This window comes from Staurois parvus, unplaced genomic scaffold, assembly GCF_062004578.1.
Source record: "Staurois parvus isolate SC_StPar_1 unplaced genomic scaffold, SC_StPar_1.0 ptg000449l, whole genome shotgun sequence".
Classification (NCBI taxonomy): Eukaryota; Metazoa; Chordata; class Amphibia; order Anura; family Ranidae; genus Staurois; species Staurois parvus.
The window spans coordinates 5,008,186-5,028,709 of NW_028318245.1; the positions used below are offsets into that span (position 1 = coordinate 5,008,186).

The 20,524-nt window shown below is 46.2% G+C and overlaps 2 protein-coding genes across 2 annotated transcripts in view; both read right to left on the reverse strand.

The window, feature by feature from the left end:
• LOC149453418 (uncharacterized) overlaps positions 1 to 218 on the reverse strand; it is a 49,921-nt gene extending 49,703 nt beyond the window's left edge. Inside the window, exon 1 of the mRNA XM_089688642.1 lies at positions 79 to 218. The gene's annotated coding sequence lies outside the window, so the exon portion shown is untranslated. The remainder of the gene's footprint in view (positions 1 to 78) is intronic.
• Positions 219 to 3,813: 3,595 nt separating this feature from the next.
• LOC149453419 (uncharacterized) lies at positions 3,814 to 11,955 on the reverse strand. Its single transcript, XM_089688473.1, has 7 exons — positions 11,869 to 11,955; positions 10,621 to 10,740; positions 10,316 to 10,489; positions 10,136 to 10,229; positions 9,944 to 10,032; positions 9,690 to 9,816; positions 3,814 to 7,927 (listed from the first exon to the last, which is right to left on the reverse strand). Exons 1-7 carry the CDS (start codon positions 11,953 to 11,955, stop codon positions 7,137 to 7,139), a joined length of 1,482 nt encoding a protein of 493 aa, XP_089544599.1. The 3' UTR covers positions 3,814 to 7,136.
• Between the last annotated feature and the right edge of the window lie 8,569 nt (positions 11,956 to 20,524).

The following is a 20,524-nucleotide window of genomic DNA, read 5'->3' on the forward strand; positions in this document are numbered from 1 at the left end:
TGGGCGTACCTCAAAAATATTGGGAAACTTGATATACATGGGGTTACTGGGTGTAAATATAAAATAAGATCTTATTACCTCCTCTGCTGCCAGTTCCAGCAATGTCTCCTCTCTACTTCCTCCCAACTCACCTTTGACCTGGAAATTCCTTTTATACTCCTACATCGCTTCCTGCCTGCGATTCATCCCTTCCCATCTGTGCATTCCATTTACAATATTTGAGGTTGCCATCTTGTGGAAGATGTGGGAACGGCCACTGATTTTGTTTTGGTATAATGGCTGCTGCCTCACAAAGTGTTACGTTGCATATATTTATTACAGGTACTTACATAGCAATGACAATGTATGCAGCACTATATATATATATATATATATATATATATATATATATATATATATATATATACACACACACACACGCACATGACCTGTAATGGCCCCCCCAGTCTTAGTCCGTAGGGTACAATATTGAGTTGGCCCCACCCTTTGCAGCTATAACAGCTTCAACTCTTCTGGGAAGGCCGTCCACAAGGTTTAGGAGGGTGTCTATGGGAAGGTTGGACCATTCTTCCAGAAGCACATTTGTCAGGTCAGGCACGGATGTCAGGGGAGGAGGCCTGGCTCGCAGTCTTCGCTCTAATTCTTCCCAAAGGTGTTCTATGGGGTTGAGGTCAGGACTCTGTGCAGGACAGTCAAGTTCCTCCACCCCAAACTGGCTCCTCCATGTCTTTATGGATCTTGCTTTGTGCACTGGTGTGCAGTCATGTTGGAACAGGAAGGGGCCATCCCCAAACTCCTCCCACAAAGTTTGGAGCATGAAATTGTCCAAAATGTCTTGGTATGCTGACACCTTAAGAGTTCCCTTCACTGGAACTAGGGGGCCTAGCCCAACCCCTGAAAAACAACCCCCCACCATAATCCCCCCTCCACCAAACTTTACACTTGGCACAATGCAGTCAGGCAAGTACCGTTCTCCTGGCAACCGCCAAACTCAGACACGTCCATCGGATTACCAGACAGGGAAGCGTGATTGGTCACTCTAAAGAACACATCTTCACTGCTCTAGAGTCCAGTGGCGGCATGCTTTACACCACGGCATCCGACGCTTTGCATTGCACTTGGTGATATAAGGCTTGGATGGAGCTGCTCGGCCATGGAATTATGAGAGTTAGCCACCCATTCCATGGAGCTCTCTACGCACTATTGTTGTGCTCATCTGAAGGCCACACCAAGTTTGGAAGTCTTTATCTATCGACCCTGCAGACAGTTGGTGACTTCTGCGCACTGTGCGCTTCAGCATGCGCTGACCCCGCTCTGTCATGTGATGTGGCCTACCACTTGGTGGCTGAGTTGCTGTTGTTCCCAGTTGCTTCCACTTTGTTATAATCCCACTAACAGTTGAGCGTGGAATATTTAGTAGCCAGGAAATATCAAGGATGCGAGGGGCGGCTGATTGGCCATCATGACGTCCTTGTAGAGATCCTTGTGTCCTTCTAAATACTCCCACTCCTCCATGGAGAAATAGACAGTGACATCCTGACACCTTATAGGAACCTGACACACACAATGATACAGTCACCATCCAGACACATCCCTTGTCTGCTACTGGAGAATGTCCCAGAATTCCCGGCAACGCTCACCTCTCCTGTCAGCAGATCAATACAGTCTAATGTTTCCAATAAGGAGGAGATACTGTACACCATATGAAAGGTCCATCTCCATTCCTCAATATAACGTCATGTTCCCAACAAATGAGGAGGAGATACTGGACACCATATGAAAGGTCCATCTCCATTCCTCAATATAACGTCATGTTCCCAACAAATGAGGAGGAGATACTGGACACCATATGAAAGGTCCATCTCCATTCCTCAATATAACGTCATGTTCCCAACAAATGAGGAGGAGATACTGGAAACCATATGAAAGGTCCATCTCCATTCCTCAATATAACGTCATGTTCCCAACAAATGAGGAGGAGATACTGGACACCATATGAAAGGTCCATCTCCATTCCTCAATATAACGTCATGTTCCCAACAAATGAGGAGGAGATACTGGACAACATATGAAAGGTCCATCTCCATTCCTCAATATAACGTCATGTTCCCAACAAATGAGGAGGAGATACTGGACACCATATGAAAGGTCCATCTCCATTCCTCAATATAACATCATGTTCCCACGTCTGTTATTTCATCATGGACAGCAAGTTTCTGCGTGAAACTGGCCAAATCTGCCTCAGAAACGTTTGACATGATTCGGCAAATTTACGGAGATGCTGCAATGAGTCGTTGGAGGTGTTCTGAGTGGCACGTGCACTTCAAGTGCAGAAGATCATCACTGGAAGATGACGAGAGATCAGGAAGACCTTCAACAAGTTCAACCCCTGAAAATGTCAATACCATTTGGCAACTTGTGCATGATAATCATCGGAGAACAATCCACAACATGGCTGCCATTGCCGGTGTGTCATATGGAACAGTCCAGGTAATCCTCAAATGCGTTGTGTCACTGCCACGTTTGTCCCCAGGCTGCTGACCCAGGAGCAGAAGGAACACTGCGTTGAAGTTTGCCAAGAACTCCGTCAGCGTGCGGTGTAATAATAATTGAGAGAAGGAGGCTCAGCATTGTCACCCTATAACAGGAAGTGCCTGAGCAAGAACCTTTATGGCAGGGCTTATTTTGGTAAGGGCTGAAGATATCAAATTTTTCATATGGCACCAACAGTTAAAAGTAAAATGATCAAATCTATGAACAGTAATCCATTGCCTGGACCAATCTCAAGCCAGTTTCTGCCAGTGGGGTAATGAGCAATAATGAGCGGCAATTAAAGTAGCCAACCAAAAGGTTTATCAAAGTAGTGTCATTTTTAATTGGGTATTAGGCATTCATGGCAGTTTATGGATTCTTTGTGTATCCAGTAGGCTTGCCACATACCAAGATTTTTACTGCAGCCTCCCCTTCAGTCTTGCACAGGTCTACCAGCTCCTCCCCTTCAGTCTTACACAGGTGTACCGGCTCCTCCCCTTCAGACTTGCAGAGGTGTCTCGGCTCCTCCCCTTCAGTCTTGCACAGGTGTACCGCCTCCTCCCCTTCAGCCTTGCACAGGTGTACTGGCTCCTCCCCTTCAGTCTTGCACACGTGTACCTGCTCCTCCCCTTCAGTTTTGCACAGGTGTACCGGCTCCTCCCCTTCAGTTTTGCACAGGTGTACCGGCTCCTCCCCTGGACTGAAACTGCGTTCTCTGATTTCACTGCACACTGTGAACTTCTCGCAATGTGTATTAGAAGCTGCAGAAAGTCAGATAGAGCATTTCCTTGCTGGAGGATGTCCAGCATCATCTAGCTCTTTCCATATGTAGATGTTACCTAGGGCTGTTTGCATACAAATACAGCCTGCCTAGGGAACATGCACTGCTCCAGACTGACTGAGGAATTGTGATATTTTTATAACTATTCCCAAAAGCCAACCTACTACTTGCACCATGGCTTAGGGCTGTTGAGAGGAGTACTGAGGCAGGGTGCTGTGGTGTTTTCACTAAGCTATTTACACCTACCCCTTACACCAGCTATGATACATTGCTTAGAGAAGCACAGAGACCCAGTGATTTTACAGTATCACTGGGTCTCTGTGCTTCTCCTGGCAATGCATCATGCAATATGCATGATACCAAATAAGGTAAGTAATGTAAACAGGTTAAACATTTCATTAGCATGTTGATGTGGGGGAGAAGGGAAAGGAGGAACCAGAGAGGGGGGGCAAAATATTAGCAGATTGAACATCGGCTTTAAAGAAAATAAAAAAGTAATATCAGCGTTTCATCTATTTATTACACCAGACTATAGGAACATATACATGAAATAAGAAGCAAGAGGAACATCAATCCTTGTGTTAATCTGCATCTGTCCGACTTGTCCACTGTCGTAGAGAAAGCGTCCATCCACTGAAGAGCCCTGGGAGTGAATACTCAATTTTTGGGTGCCATGATCTTCAGAAATAGAGATTCAAAAACCGCATTCCTACCACCAAACTTCCTGGTGTCAGATGAAACATCAACCTAGAGACCTACCAATAAACTTCCTGTTGTCAAATGAACCATCAACCTAGAGACCTACCACTAAACATCCTGGTGTCAGAAGAACCATCAACCTAGAGATCTACCACTCAACTTCCTGGTGTCAAATGAACCATCAACCTAGAGACCTACCACCAAACTTCCTGGTGTCAGATGAAACATCAACCTAGAGACCTACCAATAAAATTCCTGTTGTCAAATGAACCATCAACCTAGAGACCTAACACTAAACATCCTGGTGTCAGAAGAACCATCAACCTAGAGACCTACCACTCAACGTCCTGGTGTCAAATGAACCATCAACCTAGAGACCTACCACCAAACTTCCTGGTGTCAGATGAAACATCAACCTAGAGACCTACCACTAAACTTCCTGGTGTGAAACAAACCATCAACCTAGAGACCTACCACCAAAATTCCTGCGGTCAGATGAACCATCAACCTAGAGACCTACCGCCAAACTTCCTATTGTCAGATGATCCATCAACCTAGAGACCTACCACCAAACTTCCTGGTGTCAAATGAACCATCAACCTAGAGACCTACCACTAAACATCCTGGTGTCAGAAGAACCATCAACCTAGAGACCTACCACTCAACTTCCTGGTGTCAAATGAACCATCAACCTAGAGACCTACCACTAAACCTCCTGGTGTCAGATAAAACATCAATCTAGAGACCTACCACTAAACCTCCTGGTGTGAAACGAACCATCAACCTAGAGACCTACCACCAAAATTCCTGCAATCAGATGAACCATCAACCTAGAGACCTACCACCAAACTACCTGGTGTCAGAGGGACCATCGACCTAGAGATCTACCACCAAACTTCCTGGTGTCAGACAAACCATCAAACTTCCTGGTGTTAAACAAACCATCAACCTAGAGACCTACCATCAAACTTCCTGGTGTCAGATGAACCATCAACCTAAAGACCTATCACCAGACTTCCTGGTGTCAGATGAACCATCAACCGAAAGACCTACCACCAGACTTCCTGGTGTCAGATGAACCATCAACCTAGAGATCTACCACCAAATGTCCTGGTGTCAGATGGACAGTCAATCTAGAGACCTACCACCAAATTCCTCATGTCAGATGGACAGTCAATCTAAAGACCTACCACCAAATTCCTCATGTCAGATGGACAGTCAATCTAGAAACCTACCACCAAATTCCTCGTGTCAGATGAACAGTCAATCTAGAGACCTACCACCAAATTCCTGGTGTCAGATGGACAGTCAATCTACAGACCTACCACCAGACTTCCTGGTATCAGATGAACCATCAACCTAGAGATCTACCACCAGGTTTCCTGGAGTTAGATGGACAGTCAATCTAGAGCGTTAACCACCGAATGTTTCTTAAAGATGGTGAGATATCTACTCTTGAGTTCCAAGTTCTGCATACTCGTCATGAGGTTTATGAAGAGCTTGGAGTCTTCCAATTGGATTTTGAAAGCAAGGTCCAGCCAGAGAACCTCCACAAAACCATGCTCCTCATCCCTCTCTAGTTAAACACCTCAGTCTTCAAAGAAAAAAAACTAATCCACATACTCGCCTAAATCTATGGTCCTGTGATGTGCCGAGTCCTCAGTCTTCTCTGTTCTGGACTATAGAGTTGGAGGCTCATTTATGGGGTCCACATCTCCAACTGGTGCTGTGGACACTTCCCATTGGCAGAGTCCTCACAGGTATTGAAGACTCTAGTGGTGGTGTGGTGACATCACAATGAGGGGTGGTGAAAAGAACAGTTGGCGTGGGGGTGCGCCTGAACTACAGTGGTGGATGACTGGTCTTCAGTACCAAAAGAGGCACCAGGTAAGATCAAATGACAGAGGATTCAGATAGGTTAAAAAAGGCATTGGAAGGGTTTAACAGGTGGGACCGAGGTTGGGGGCTCTAATGGGGACACTGATGTAAGGGGGGACTCTGATGGGAACCCTGATGTAAGGTCGACTCTGATGGAGAACTTGATGTAAAAGGGGACCTTGATGGGGATTCTGATGTAACGGGGGGCTCTGATGGAGAACTTGATGTAAGAGGGGACCTTGATGGGGATTCTGATGTTGATGTAAGAGGGGACCTTGATGGGGATTCTGATGTAACGGGGGGCTCTGATGGAGAACGTGATGTAAGAGGGGACCTTGATGGGGATTCTGATGTAACGGGGGGCTCTGATGGGAGCTTTGATGTAAGAGGGGAGTGTGATGGGGATCCTCATGTAATAGGGTACTCTGATGGGGATTTTTTTGGTCTACTAAAATGTTTTAAATATATTATGGATTCAAATAGGTTTAAAGGGGCATCAGAAGGGTTTAACGGGTTGGACTGAGTTTTGGGGCTTTGATGGGGACCCTGATGTAAGGGGGGCTTTGGTATTGAACTTGATGCAAGGGGGGACTCTGATAGGAACCCTGATGTAATGGGGGGACTCTGATGAAGAACATGATGTGAGGGGGGAGTTTGATGGGGATCCTGATGTAAAGGGGGAACTATTGGAGAACTTGACACAAGGGGTGTCTCTGATGGGGATCCCGTTGTAAGTGAAAAGGAAAGGTTTAATGGGTGAGACTGAGGTTGTGGTCTCTGATGGGGACCCTGATTTAAGGGGGGACTCTAATGGGAACCCTGATGTAAGGGGGGACATTGACAGGAAATAGGACTCTGATGGAAACCCTAATGCAAAGGGTACTATGATTGGGACCCTGATGGAAAACTTAGGTACTTTGATAGGCATCCTGATGTAAAGGGGGAATCTGATAGGAACCCTGATATAAGTGAGGGACCCTGATGTAAGGGGGGGACTATGATGGGAACCGTGATGGAGAACTTAATGTAAGGGGGGACTTTGATGGGGATTCTGATGTAAAGGGGGACTCTGATGGGAATCCTGATGTAAGGGGAGGCGCTGATGGGGACCCTCATGTATGGGTATATTTTTAGATCTGCGATTTTTTTGTAAAATATATGATGTGGCATTCGTACTGAAAAGTTTGAAGACCCCTGGACTAACTGATTTATCCTGGTAAATGCCACCATACTTTGGTGAAGAGCATCAGCTGGTGTGTGTTCTCTGATGTCTAATTAGATTTCCTTTACGTGTAAAACCTTTCCCGCACTCTGGGCATGAAAACGAACCTTCATCTTTGTGTTTTTCCTGATGTTTAAGTAGGCTTGTTTTCCGCGTAAAACATTTCCCGCATTCCGAGCATGAAAAAGGACGCTCCCCGGTGTGACTTCTCTCGTGTGTAATCAGGTTTGTTTTCACATTGAAACGTTTCCCGCAATAAGAACAGGAATAAGGACTTTCACCTGTGTGAATCCTCTGGTGTGTGAGAAGGTCTGTTTTCCGAGAGAAACGTTTCCCGCACTCTGAACACGAATAAGGACGCTCCCCTGTGTGAATTCTCTGGTGTATACGAAGTTCTGCTTTCCGAAGGAAACATTTCCCGCACTCGGAGCACGAGTAAGGCCGTTCCCCTGTGTGAATTTTCTGATGAATAACAAGTTTTCCTTTCTCAAAGAAACTTTTTCCGCAAAACGCACATGAATGGGGCCGAGTACACGTGTGGTGTGCAAAAAGTTCACATTTGTCAGACAAAGATTTCCCACACTCTGCATGTGACACAGGAACATCAGTGTGAGATCTAAGATGGACTAGCAGTTCAGATCTCACTTTAAATGTTTTCCCACACGCCAGACAAGACAATGAGCCCTCGCCTGTGTGAGAACCTTCATGGCTGAAAGAAGATTGCTTGGGATTAGATGGATCTGTTGACCTATCTGAAGACAAATTATGTGGATTATCAGAAGATTCCTCTGAAGGATTATGAAGATAGCGTCCATCTGTTGGGAAACAATTTTTAAATAAAAATAAATGTTTGTTTCAGGCAGGAAGCATTTACAGTAGACTTCTCAAACAGTCAACAGTTATCCTGAATAATATTAAAATTATTAATGATAAAATCCTCCTAATTTGTTGGGAACATGACGTTATATGGAGGAATGGAGATGGACCTTCCATAAGGTGTCCAGTATCTCCTCCTCATTTGTTGGGAACATGACGTTATATTGAGGAATGGAGATGGACCTTTCATATGGTGTCCAGTAACTCCTCCTCATTTGTTGGGAACATGACGTTATATTAAGGAATGGAGATGGACCTTCCATATGGTGTCCATTATCTCCTCCTTATTTGTTGGGGACATGACGTTATATTGAGGAATGGAGATGGACCTTTCATATGGTGTCCAGTAACTCCTCCTCATTTGTTGGGAACATGACGTTATATTGAGGAATGGAGATGGACCTTTCATATGGTGTCCAGTATCTCCTCCTTATTTGTTGGAAACATGACCTCATATTGAGGAATGGAGATGGACCTCTCATATGGTGTACAGTATCTCCTCCCCATTTGTTGGGAACATGACGTTATATTGAGGAATGGAGATGGACCTTCCATATGGTGTCCAGTATCTCCTCCTCATTTGTTGGAAACATGACCTCATATTGAGGAATGGAGATGGACCTTCCATATGGTGTACAGTATCTCCTCCTCATTTGTTGGGAACATGACGTTATAATGAGGAATGCAGATGGACCTTTCATATGGTGTCCAGTATCTCCTCCTCATTTGTTGGGAACATGACGTTATATTGAGGAATGGAGATGGACCTTTCACATGGTGTCCAGTATTTCCTCATTTGTTGGGAACATGACGTTCTATTGAGGAATGGAGATGGACCTTCAATATGGTGTCCAGTATCTCCTCCTCATTTGTTGGGAACATGATGTTATATTGAGGAATGGAGATGGACCTTTCATATGGTGGACAGTATCTCCTCCTCATTTGTTGGGAACATGACGTTCTATTGAGGAATGGAGATGGACCTTTCATATGGTGTACAGTATCTCCTCCTCATTTGCTGGGAACATGACGTTATATTGAGGAATGGTGATGGACCTTCCATATGGTATACAGTATCTCCTCATTTGTTGGGAACGTGACGTTATATTGAGGAATGGAGATGGACCTTTCATATGGTAGACAGTTTCTCCTCATTTGTTGGGAACGTGACGTTATATTGAGGAATGGACATGGACCTTTCATATGGTGGACAGTATCTCCTCATTTGTTGGGAACGTGAAGTTTTATTGAGGAGTGGAGATGGACCTTTCATATGGTGTCCAGTATCTCCTCCTCATTTGTTGGGAACATAGCATTATATTGGGGAGTGGAGATGGACCTTTCATATGGTGTCCAGTATCTCCTCCTCATTTGTTGGGAACATGACGTTCTATTGAGGAATGGAGATGGGCCTTTCATATGGTGTACAGTATCTCCTCATAAAACATAAAGGTTTTATGTAAAATATTCATTAGAATGTTGATGAGGGCGGGAGAGAGGTACCAGGGGAGGCAAAATGTAGGCTGACACAATTTTTCACATTTATCATATAGTGACTTTGTCAGATGAAATTGGCAGTGATCCACCATTTATAATCCATTCTTCTCTTAAAAGATTAGGAGAAGGTCTGTGGATTTCATTCTATACATTTTATACTCGCTGGAGTAAAATGAAAGTGTAAAAGGTTTCTGCATTGATTACCTGTGCCGATGACGTCTAGATCAGATTCCTCGTCTTTAATTGTCACGGTAGTCACCTGATCATCCATCTCATACATCTCTTCTTCTTCCTCTTTAATCTTAACTTTCATGGTAACAATTTCTTCATCCTAAACCAACAAAAGGACAGCAAATAATATCTCAAAAAGAGTTCTAATAACCAAAAAACACACAGATGGATATAATCTCTTAAAGTTTGGAGTCACTCTTGAGTTCCAGACCCGAATCACCACCTACCTGATCATTGTGAGGGATGGCGTGATCTTCCTGTGTGGAATCCAGAGGACGGGTACTTCTCTCTGGTGGGTTCCCCTTACTGGATTCACCTGTAGGAAACACACACACTGACTGAATCAGTTGATCAGATGATGGGGGATCTAGGTGGACCATTCATACTGCTCTCTCCTTTACAATAAAGTCTCCTCTTACCTGGTGATGTGAGGGGCGGCTGAAGCTCCATCATGACTTCCTTGGAGAGATCTTTGCGTCCTTCTAAATACGCCTTCAGAGAGACCGTCACATCCTGACACACATAATGATATAGTCACCATCCAGACACATCCCTTGTCTGTTACTGAATAATGTCCCAGAATTCCCGACACCGCTCACCTCTCCTGTCAGCAGCTTAATGATCTTCTTGGTGACTTCTAGAATTGTCTTAGCACTGTTTTTCTTCTTTGTTGTCAGGCAGTGAGTTGGAGGCACTGTGATGGACGACGACCTGTGAAGTCCACTATTGGGTGTCAATGGATCACCAGATGTTTTCTTCACTACTGCATGATCCTGAGTAGACAGAAGAAGAAACCATTGTTACTACAAACACTCCCAGTATTCCCCTTGTGCTTTCAATAAAGCATGGGTCCCTGAAAAATAGGGGTCATCCAAATTAAGTAATCTCCCAAAATCCTCCTCACCTCCCCAGTCAACAGGTAGATGATCTCCAAGGTGAGGTCTAATATCCTCCCAGACATGTGATTCCAATCCTTCTCCATCCTCATTGATGTGGTTAAGTGATATACACAGGACACTACTCCCTGTGGACAAATAATAAATTGAGAGTCAGGTGGACTGTACCGGGATAAATAATGACTGCACTGCTTCTTATACTATATTACAGGACTCTTTGTAAAGGGATCATTCTGGTAACCCAACATGACAGGCAATGGCCAAAGGAAAAGCTTTCTTGTCATGAACTACATGCCCTGGGTAAATCAATAAAGATCAGTGCATTGATCAATTTATAGCTTTATATGATGTCATATATCTGATGACCAGAGGCTCTGGATGGACGGTTGGATAAATGGCTCTATATTTAGGATGTATCCGGTCTATAAACCAGAGGATCTGGATGGACGGTTGGATAAATGGCTCTATATTTAGGATGTATCCGGTCTATAAACCAGAGGCTCTGAATGGACAGTTGGATAAATGGTTCTATATTTAGGACGTATCCGGTCTATAAACCAGAGGTTCTGGATGGACGGTTGGATAAATGGTACTATATTTAGGATGTATCTGGTCTATAAACCAGTGGCTCTGGATGGACGGTTGGATAAATGGTTCTATATTTAGGATGTATCCGGTCTATAAACCGGAAGCTCTGGATGGACGGTTGGATAAATGGTTCTATATTTAGGACGTATTCGGTCTATAAACCAGAGGCTCTGGATGGACGGTTGGATAAATGGTTCTATATTTAGGATGTATCCGGTCTATAAACCATAAAAGACGTCACGATGACAATGGAGGAAGAGGATGGACATGACGATGGATGAAGAGGACGGACATGACGGGGGGTTACTGGATGTAAATATAAAATAAGATCCTATGGGCAGCACAGTGGCTAAATGGTTAGCACTTCCGCCTGGCAGTATTAGGGTCATTGGTTCAAAACCCGGCCGCGGTGCCTCCTGCCTGGAGTTTGCATGTTCTCCCTGTGCCTGCGTGGGTTTCCTCCGGTTTTCGCCCACACTCCAAAGACATACTGATAGGTTAATTGGATCCTGTCTAAATTGGCCCTTGTATATGAATGTAAGTTAGGGACCTTAGATTGTACGCCCCTTGAGGGTCAGGGACTGATGTGAATGTACAATATAAATGTAAAGCGCTGCGTAAATTGACGGCGCTATATAAGTACCTGAAATAAATAAATAATAAATTACCTCCTCTGCTGCCAGTTCCGACAATGTCTCCTCTCTACTTCCTTCTAAGGCACCTCCCAACCAGAACTTCCTGTTGGTACCTGACATGACTTCCTCTCTGCTCACATCACTTCCTGTGTGTCCAGCCATAGTAGATGGCATCACCACCTTGTGGGGAACATTATAGCTGCAGCTTATGTTGTTTTTCATGATTTGACCTCCACGTAGTTGCATGCAAGGGCGGACCTACCATTTGGAAACTTGGGCTCTGCCCGAGGGCCCGGGGTCAGTAGGGGGCCCCATGAGATGCCCCTGGTACCTTTTTCATAGGCTTTTTTGAGTTTGGGCAAGGACACAGGGGCCCCATGATCCCCTATTGCCCGGGGGCCCCATGAGTTGTCAGTCTGCCCCTGGTTGCGCACCTTCCATTATGTTCCATACTACTACACATACATATTGGGGTTGATTTACTAAAGGCAAATAGACTGAGTGCCCTGCAATTGCAGTTGCTCAGGAGAGTAGTAAATGAGAGGAAGCTCTGGTGACTTCCATCATCCAGTCATGCACAAGAAAAAAGAAAAAAACTCTTGATAGGGTTCTAAAATTCTACATTTCAACCGCTTGCCCTCCACACCAGGGAGGATCCCCCACCATCCACACACTCGAAGCAGGTCAGTTTTTTCTGTTTACCATTGACTGGTCTATAACCGTAAAGTAAAACAGAGTGCGCACTGGCCTAGTGAAGTGTCCTTAAAACATCATTTGTATTATACTCACAAAATGACAAATGCATCAAAAGCTCTACAGAACCAACATCCAGTCTAAAATTCATCATGTAGTACCGTCCTAGATAGCTAGGGGGAGCTAGTGCTCAGCAGAGGCAGCCTGTGGTGATCATCAGAGGCAGGTTAAAATCGGGTCAGAGCTGAGAGGCTCTGCAGGCCAGTTACTGGATACCTTCCCCTGCTCTGGAATCTTGGAGAGGATTCTAGAAGCAGTGGGTGGGGGTGGGGAGGGGCTTATACCACTGATGGGGTACTATTCCTCCTACTGACACCAATGATGGGGTACTATTCCTCCTACTAACACTAATGATGGGGCACTATTCCTCCCACTGAAACCAATGATAGGGCACTATTCCTCCCACTGGCGCCAACAATGGGACACTATTCCTCCCACTGGCACCAACAATGGGACACTATTCTTCCCACTGAAACCAATGATAGGGCACTATTCCTCCCACTGACACCAATGATGGGGCACTATTCCTCCTACTGACACCAATGTTGGGACACTATTCCTCCCACTGGCGCCAATGATGGGGCACTATTCCTCCTACCAACACCAATGATGGGGCACTATTCCTCCTACCGACACCAATGATGGGGCACTATTCCTCCCACTGACACCAATGATGGGGCACTATTCCTCCTACTGACACCAATGTTGGGACACTATTCCTCCCACTGGCGCCAATGATGGGGCACTATTCCTCCTACCGACACCAATGATGGGGCACTATTCCTCCTACCGACACCAATGATGGGGCACTATTCCTCCCACTGACACCAATGATGGGGCACTATTCCTCCTACTGACACCAATGTTGGGACACTATTCCTCCCACTGGCGCCAATGATCGGGCACTATTCCTCCCACTGACACTGTCTTGGAAATTCGCTTTAACGAATTTCTCCTTACCGTGAGTACTCGCAGTTGGATGCGCAGAAATCCCCCATAAAGCTGTGCGAATCTCGCTTACCACGACTGCAGCCAAACTACACGATTCCTGCCCATCCAAATACTTTGGTTCTGTTGAATTTGTGGGTGATGGAGCTCCGTTACCCTAGAATGATCACACGACACTCTAAGGCTGGTTGCAATCCACATAAGCGCCGGCTTTAGGCTCAGCTCTCTGTTTTTATTAAAAATACACACATGCCCCCCACATGAATAAAGTCAATCCCTCCCACCGAACAATACAATGGGGATTGCCTATACAGAGGATATACATTCCAATTGGAGCATAGCCTTTGCTATTATCTATCACTGGTCCTCCCCCATGAACCTTCTGAGGTCAGCAGACTTCCTCCCCTTCCCCCCTATGAGCCATCTGAGGTCATATTTCCTGTCCTACTAGCTTCTATTGGTATGTAAAATTCTCTGCACAAGCACTCCCTAAAAATATCAGTCTGTACCTGGATGGGCCCGATACGATCTTTATTAAAACACATCCATCCAAGATACAGTTTCAAGTTGGTAATGGGTTGTAAGATATGCATAAGCCTACACGTGGAGTTCACACCGCTTGCGCATTGCGTTATGAAGCCCACGTGGTACCATGCTGCTGATATGTGGATACAGGCCCACGGTCTACTGACAGCAGCATTCGCATGGAATGCCGTGGTGGTATACACGCCGGTCTATAAGCGCAGATCTGCCATCTCATCCATTACCAAGCCGAGTACTGTAATACATACATTGTACATGGCATGGCCCAATTGCAGCCTTCAGAGCTTTAATTAAGCCACACGAGAGACATATGAATAACACGAATATATGACACATTTAAAGTTCGACCAACAATACAAAATTTCCATGACATTCCCTCCTGTTTTATCATATTCTCCTCGTGTCCCTTCTTGATCTTCTTCAGCTTGATGGGTGTAGTCTCAAACTTCAAAGAGTTCCTGTAGTTGTCCCTGAGAATAAAGCTCCACGGGGTACCTGAAACAACAAGACCCGACGCAGACTCGACGCAAACAGGCTTGATTGAAGCGATGATCCTCAAGAGCGTTGGAACCTTCACTACAGGAAGGCTCTTGCAAAAACCACAAACAGACTTGTGGTATGAATAAAGCTTGTGATCCCACGGTGGTCTGGGGAGATCCAGCAACAGATTCTCAAATTGCCCCTGCAGACGGGGCCACACAAGGCTGGTCTCGACCCAGACAGTTTTCCAAATCGCAGACACAAACCATGATGAGGCTTGAAGCTTGCTTGAAGGTCTTGGAGAATGTGGTCTTCAGAGAGATAAATTAGAGGGAAGCCAGGACGTAATCTGTAGAGAAGGTGGATGGTTGGTGAGGTCTTCCTCCGATCAGTGGTTGGAGTGGGATCCCAGGAGCGGGCATGGAGATGTGGTCGTCTGCCCGAGCTTGGTTTACACGGTCGATGAGGCAACAGGAACATCTCACCGCGGCATATAAAAGGCAGATGAAAAAGAGAAGCATCAGGATATACACTCCCACTTCCTTCAACCAAGATCCGATGGAGAACAGGAAATCTCCCAATCCTCCCAAACCCTTGAACGGATTCCAACCCTCACTAGCTATAGCTCTAGCTTTTCCCTGTAGTTCACTAACTTTGTCCATATGGGCCTGGACCTTGTCATCGGTGTCTTCTATCCAAGTACAACAATCCTCTCCAATGAACTCACAGAACCCCCCTTTGGCGGCTAAAAGATAATCGAGGGCCATCTTCTCCTGAAGCACTAAAATTCCCATCTGCCGTTGTTCTTGGGCAATTTCTCTGACAGCCTCTACGGTCTCGTTAAACATACTATCCACGATGACAGAAAAATTGTTCAGGCGCTTCATAAGTTCTATTCCCCATCCTGTCCATGAGGGGAACCAAGCCCATGCCTGGTCGCCCTCAGAGAACAGCTCCCTGCGAACTCTCCCTGCCATCCTTACCTTCTTGTGGACCATCAACTCTTCATGGTCCATCACTACATAGGATGCGGGGACTAGCTTTATGAGGGCACACGAACCTTTCGCGTTCTGGGGAAATGTTCTATAGGCTGCCGAACCACACAGAAAATAGTATGGACCTGTCAGAGCAGAACAGGAGGAGTTCCTCGTTCGGCCTCTGGTACTGAGCAACAGTTGCACAGACTGGGGGATTGCTCCCTCAGTCTGCACATCACATCCGTCCTTCCAACACACGTGGTCTGGTCGGTCAGTGTGGTTACTCAGAAAGGAAGTCTGGTTAGTCAGATTGACAGTTATACCTCCCTCGCAGGTGGTAATCCCAACAAACTTGTTACCTGTGCCAAAGCTGATGTTAAAGCACACCTGAGGGCTGCCTAGCTGCCCAGTTACCCATAATGGACTGGTGAGGGCCCTACAGGAGCTAGAGCTAATATTGGTGCTGAAACTGATGTTACCTGCTAAAAATGTGTCATTAAGTTCTACCGATAAATGTCTACGTGGGGGCTGACCAGGGGTCCCTTGCTTTTTCATGCCGACGCGGATGTCATATAGGGCATGAACAGCGGCCATTGCGGACATGTGATGACTGGGTGGGGGCTTAGAGCATACCCAACAGTTGGTTTTGTTGGCGGTTCTGGCTAAACGCAGGTGCATTTTAAATAAAAGGTTGGGGTATCTGCCATCTTTTCCTCCATTCACACACATGTAAGACATACAAACAAAAAGAAAAAGGAAAATGACACCCCTCATTCTCTGGTGTAGCTGAGAAGCTTCTTGCAGTGGCTTGCGTGCACCCAGTTGTCTCGTCCCTCGAGCTTGAGTGAGGTAGGTGTCGTCAGCTGGACTTGGTATGGTCCGGTGAACCGTGGCTCGAGTCCGGTTCTTTGATGTTTCTTTAGGACGACCCAATCACCTGGCTCAATAGAAAGAACACCTGTTATTGTATTTGGATCGGGGAGCGATTCGCGGACCCGATGGTGTATCTTCTGCAGCTCCCGTTGCAGAGATTGCACATAACCTGTAAGCTGTGAATGCAAAGACAACAACTGTTGAGGAAAGTACAACCCTGTTTTGGGAGGTCCCCCAAACAACACCTCGTAGGGTGACAGCCCATGTGGTTGCCGAGGGGCATTCCGGATGGAATAGGGGGCAATGGGGAGACACTCAGGCCAAGGTTTTTGGGTATCGGAAGACGTTCAACCTTACCGCTACTCTCGGGGTGATATGGGGTGTGTCGCCGCTGACTCCAGTTCCACCAAAGAAATGCAGTCGTGTCCTTTGGAAGAGAGATTAGTAGTGGACAAAGAAGACATGTTAGCAGAAGAGGTGTTAGTATTGTTAGTCGTGTTGCAAAATTCAGCACTGTCATTGCTGTCCTCCCCCCCCTTCTCATCTTCCGACACAGGAAGAAGAGAAGCTGGGTTAAGAATAGTGCATCGTTTGATAGTGAGGTTAGTAGGGGTTAGGAGGGTTTTCCCCTGAGAGGGGTACCTTGCCTTGGATGTCCTGTTTTCGCAGGACCGTTCTTGCTGCACTGGTGTCGGTGAGGCAAGGGAGGGGATATTTTAATTCCTCGAGAAAAAGATGGATCTGGGCCGACACCGATTTGCCAACTTCCTATGAGGATTCATAGGAGTTACTTACCATGGTGGTCATAGGGGCGGGGGACTCATCAGGAATGAACTGCCACCGACCTTTAGGTAATTGGGGACAGCTCCTCCTCATGTGCCCCGTTTGGTGGCACTGGAAGCACCTGGGTGGGGGCCTATCCTTCCTGTGACCCAGATCCCTTGGTTTTTCGTGTGGGGTCTGGGACATAAGAACTTTGGCCTTGTCTTGTTTTCTTCTATCCATTTCCCTCTCTATTGCCGCAAGAGTGGAAAGGATAGCAGGGATAGACATCTCATTATATTCGGGTCGGGCCAGAACCAGCCTTTCCCGAATTTTAATATTGATGCCTTCCAAAAATTTGGCCCGCAACAGAATGTGCGTCGCGGTCACCTTTACCCCTTCAGTTGGAGCATCAGGTCCAACTTCCAGATCCGCATCCAGTGCCGTCTGCTTGAGACGGCGCCAGAAGCAGGCGCTTTCCTCATTAGGACCCTGGGTGAGCTTCATCATGTCCGTAGTAGAGGTAGCACCATACATTTCTGGAAGCTTTGCCTTTAGCTGTGTACAGAACTCTTTGCCCCCTGAAGTCATCTCCTCATGCGTGGTTATAGAGCACCCTGCAATCACTGTACTGGCCACTTCCATGCCCACCTTTGCCCGTAGGATCTGTGCACAATCTGACCCGCTCATACCATAGCTGAACTGGTTTTGTCCAAACATTCGAGCAAATCCTCTCGGATTGACTCGATAGTCCGGGAGCTCAGCCAGAATAGTGCGGATCTCTGCCGGGGTGAAGGGGACATGCCAAACTACCCGTTCCCCTAAAGTCCGTTCCCCCCGTGCATTGGGAGGACCTTCAAATTGCTGCACCCTGACTGGATAGGCCTCGGTCCGGGAAGAGTGCAAGGGCTGACCCAGCATCATCGGTGGGCTTAGATTAACCACCTCGCTTACTGCACCTTCAGGTTTGAGGTCCCTCAGATCAGGGTATAGCTGGGGGGCAGGGGTCTGATCAGTGGTTCGTAGCGCTTTGATGCAATCCGCCCTGTTTTTTAACCGGGTGTCTATTCCCCTTGATTCACAGATAGTCTGCAAATCGGTTGTTGAGAAGGCTTCATAGTTGGAAACAGAAGGAGCTGGGGTGAAGCAGGGAGAAGGGAGAGGTAGAGGTAGAGGCTGAGGCATAGAGACAGAAGACACAGAAGGTATGTCAAGAGTGACGTCACTAACAGAAGAGACAGGTGCAGTTATACTTATCTCAGCCACTGTTGGTTGTTGGGGAACCCCAGCAGACCCTGATCCTGCCTGCCTTAGTAGAGTCAGCCCTGAAAGAGCTTCTTCCACCTCTGACACTGGATCCTCCTGTTTTATTCCCTCTGGAGGCCAGGTATACATCACCAGGTTCTTCCGGACAGACACCAGTTTATGTATGCCCTGCCTCCCTAATTGGATTGACCTGTGAAGCCATAGCTGTGCGATCTCTAGTTCTGACGCCTGCATCCGTGGTCCAAATTCAGAGATGAATTTTTCCCACCTCCATGCGTCAAATGTACCTTCCCGGGGAATTTCCCATCTGGTACCCTTCGACCATTTATTCCACCTTTTGAGGGGTTCTGTAGACTTCCCCCCCAAACTCACCTTCATCAGTTGTGCAGCTGTCCTTACCCTGAAGAGGGCTGGTTCCCCCTCTCTCTTCATGGACTGACTACTGCCCATCGTGACTAGTCACTGGTATATATCCCGCGTCCGGGTACCTGTTTACCCCCTGGAGCACTCGGTGGGATCCTACCGAGAGGCCTGATTCCACCACTTTCCCAGCACAGCGTAATTTATGTGATACTTATCGATCACCCGAAGCGCATCAAGTGGCGGTCAGACTGAGAGCACACCTCCCACTCCCACAGCGCAATTTGTGTGATCCTGACCACCCGAAGTGTTTGTGGTAACCAGGATTTCCCTGGACCGCCCACTCACACAGCGTAATTTATGTGGTTCTCATCACCCACTGTGTTTGGCAGGCCACACCGCACAATGATGAAAGTGGCTTTTCTCTCCCTGCACACAGTAGCTAACACAAGTCAAAACAAAAAGAGGGGTTCTTGGATGTTACTTAGGGGTCACTGGTTGGGCAGAAACCTGCTAACTGACCTTTAGGAAATTTGTGTAAAGAAAAAAACTTTCCTAATACACACAGAAAAACCCTTTTTCAACCTGAAAAACTGTTAAAAAGGACAAAGTGGATCCTTATGAAAAACACGGGACGTTTCACAGTAAAACAATTACACAGAGGTAAACCGAAAAACTGCGCCAAAAGTAACCTTGTTGCTGACGCAAAAATCACTCCTATCAGCACCGCTAAACGATCCACGTTATACACGCAATCTTTACTGCAACCACCTAGAACCGTTTACACAAAAAGTCTGCTGGACGTGAAACACGCGACACAGCAGCTTAAAACAAACCCGCTTTACAATAAGGAACTACTTTTAACAGGAAAAACACAAGAAAAACATAATCACTATACAAGAAATCTATGTGCAAAAACCCAGACTTCACCGCGCTCACTAAATGTGGAACACGTGAAGGGAAAACTCGCTTAACACACTTTAAATTGGCTGGCAATACGCAAATTTAAAGCTAAAAGCAAACAACTTAAACTGTAAAAAATTTGGATTAAAAACACAATATGGGTCAAATGCATATAGGAAACTTCATGCACATTGCATAGAGATTACTGCACATTTGGTAGCCAACAAAATGGCCACCAAACAAAAGGAGTCCATGTGGTTTAGTCAAGAAAATGACCCCCCACAGAGGAGCACATGGCAGATACTAGAATGACCCCCCACAGAGGAGCACATGGCAGATACTAGAATGACCCCCCACAGAGGAGCACATGGCAGATACTAGAATGACCCCCCACAGAGGAGCACACGGCAGACTCTAGCCTCAAAATTGCCTCTTACATAAAACAGACTTTTAGACAGAACATACACTGGACAATTACACAACAACATGAAGCACACATACAACACAATTTGGGCACAATCACAGAACGGACATAAAACACCAACATATCACACTAACATGCACATGTAACAGAAAGGACCCCCTGCTGCATGCTTGCTGGGAGCAGTAGTACCACAAAACATTGTACAGATCACATACACACAGAGATCTTACAACAGTTAACAATTAACCTAAGCCTTTCAGCACTGTAATAATTACCTCACGTGGAGGGGGGTAAAGCAATCACCACAGTACCTACAGCCCACAAATACTTACCTAACACTATGCAACAACTTTTACCCACTAAAACATATACCCGTTTAATTTTTGGTTGGAAGATTTTT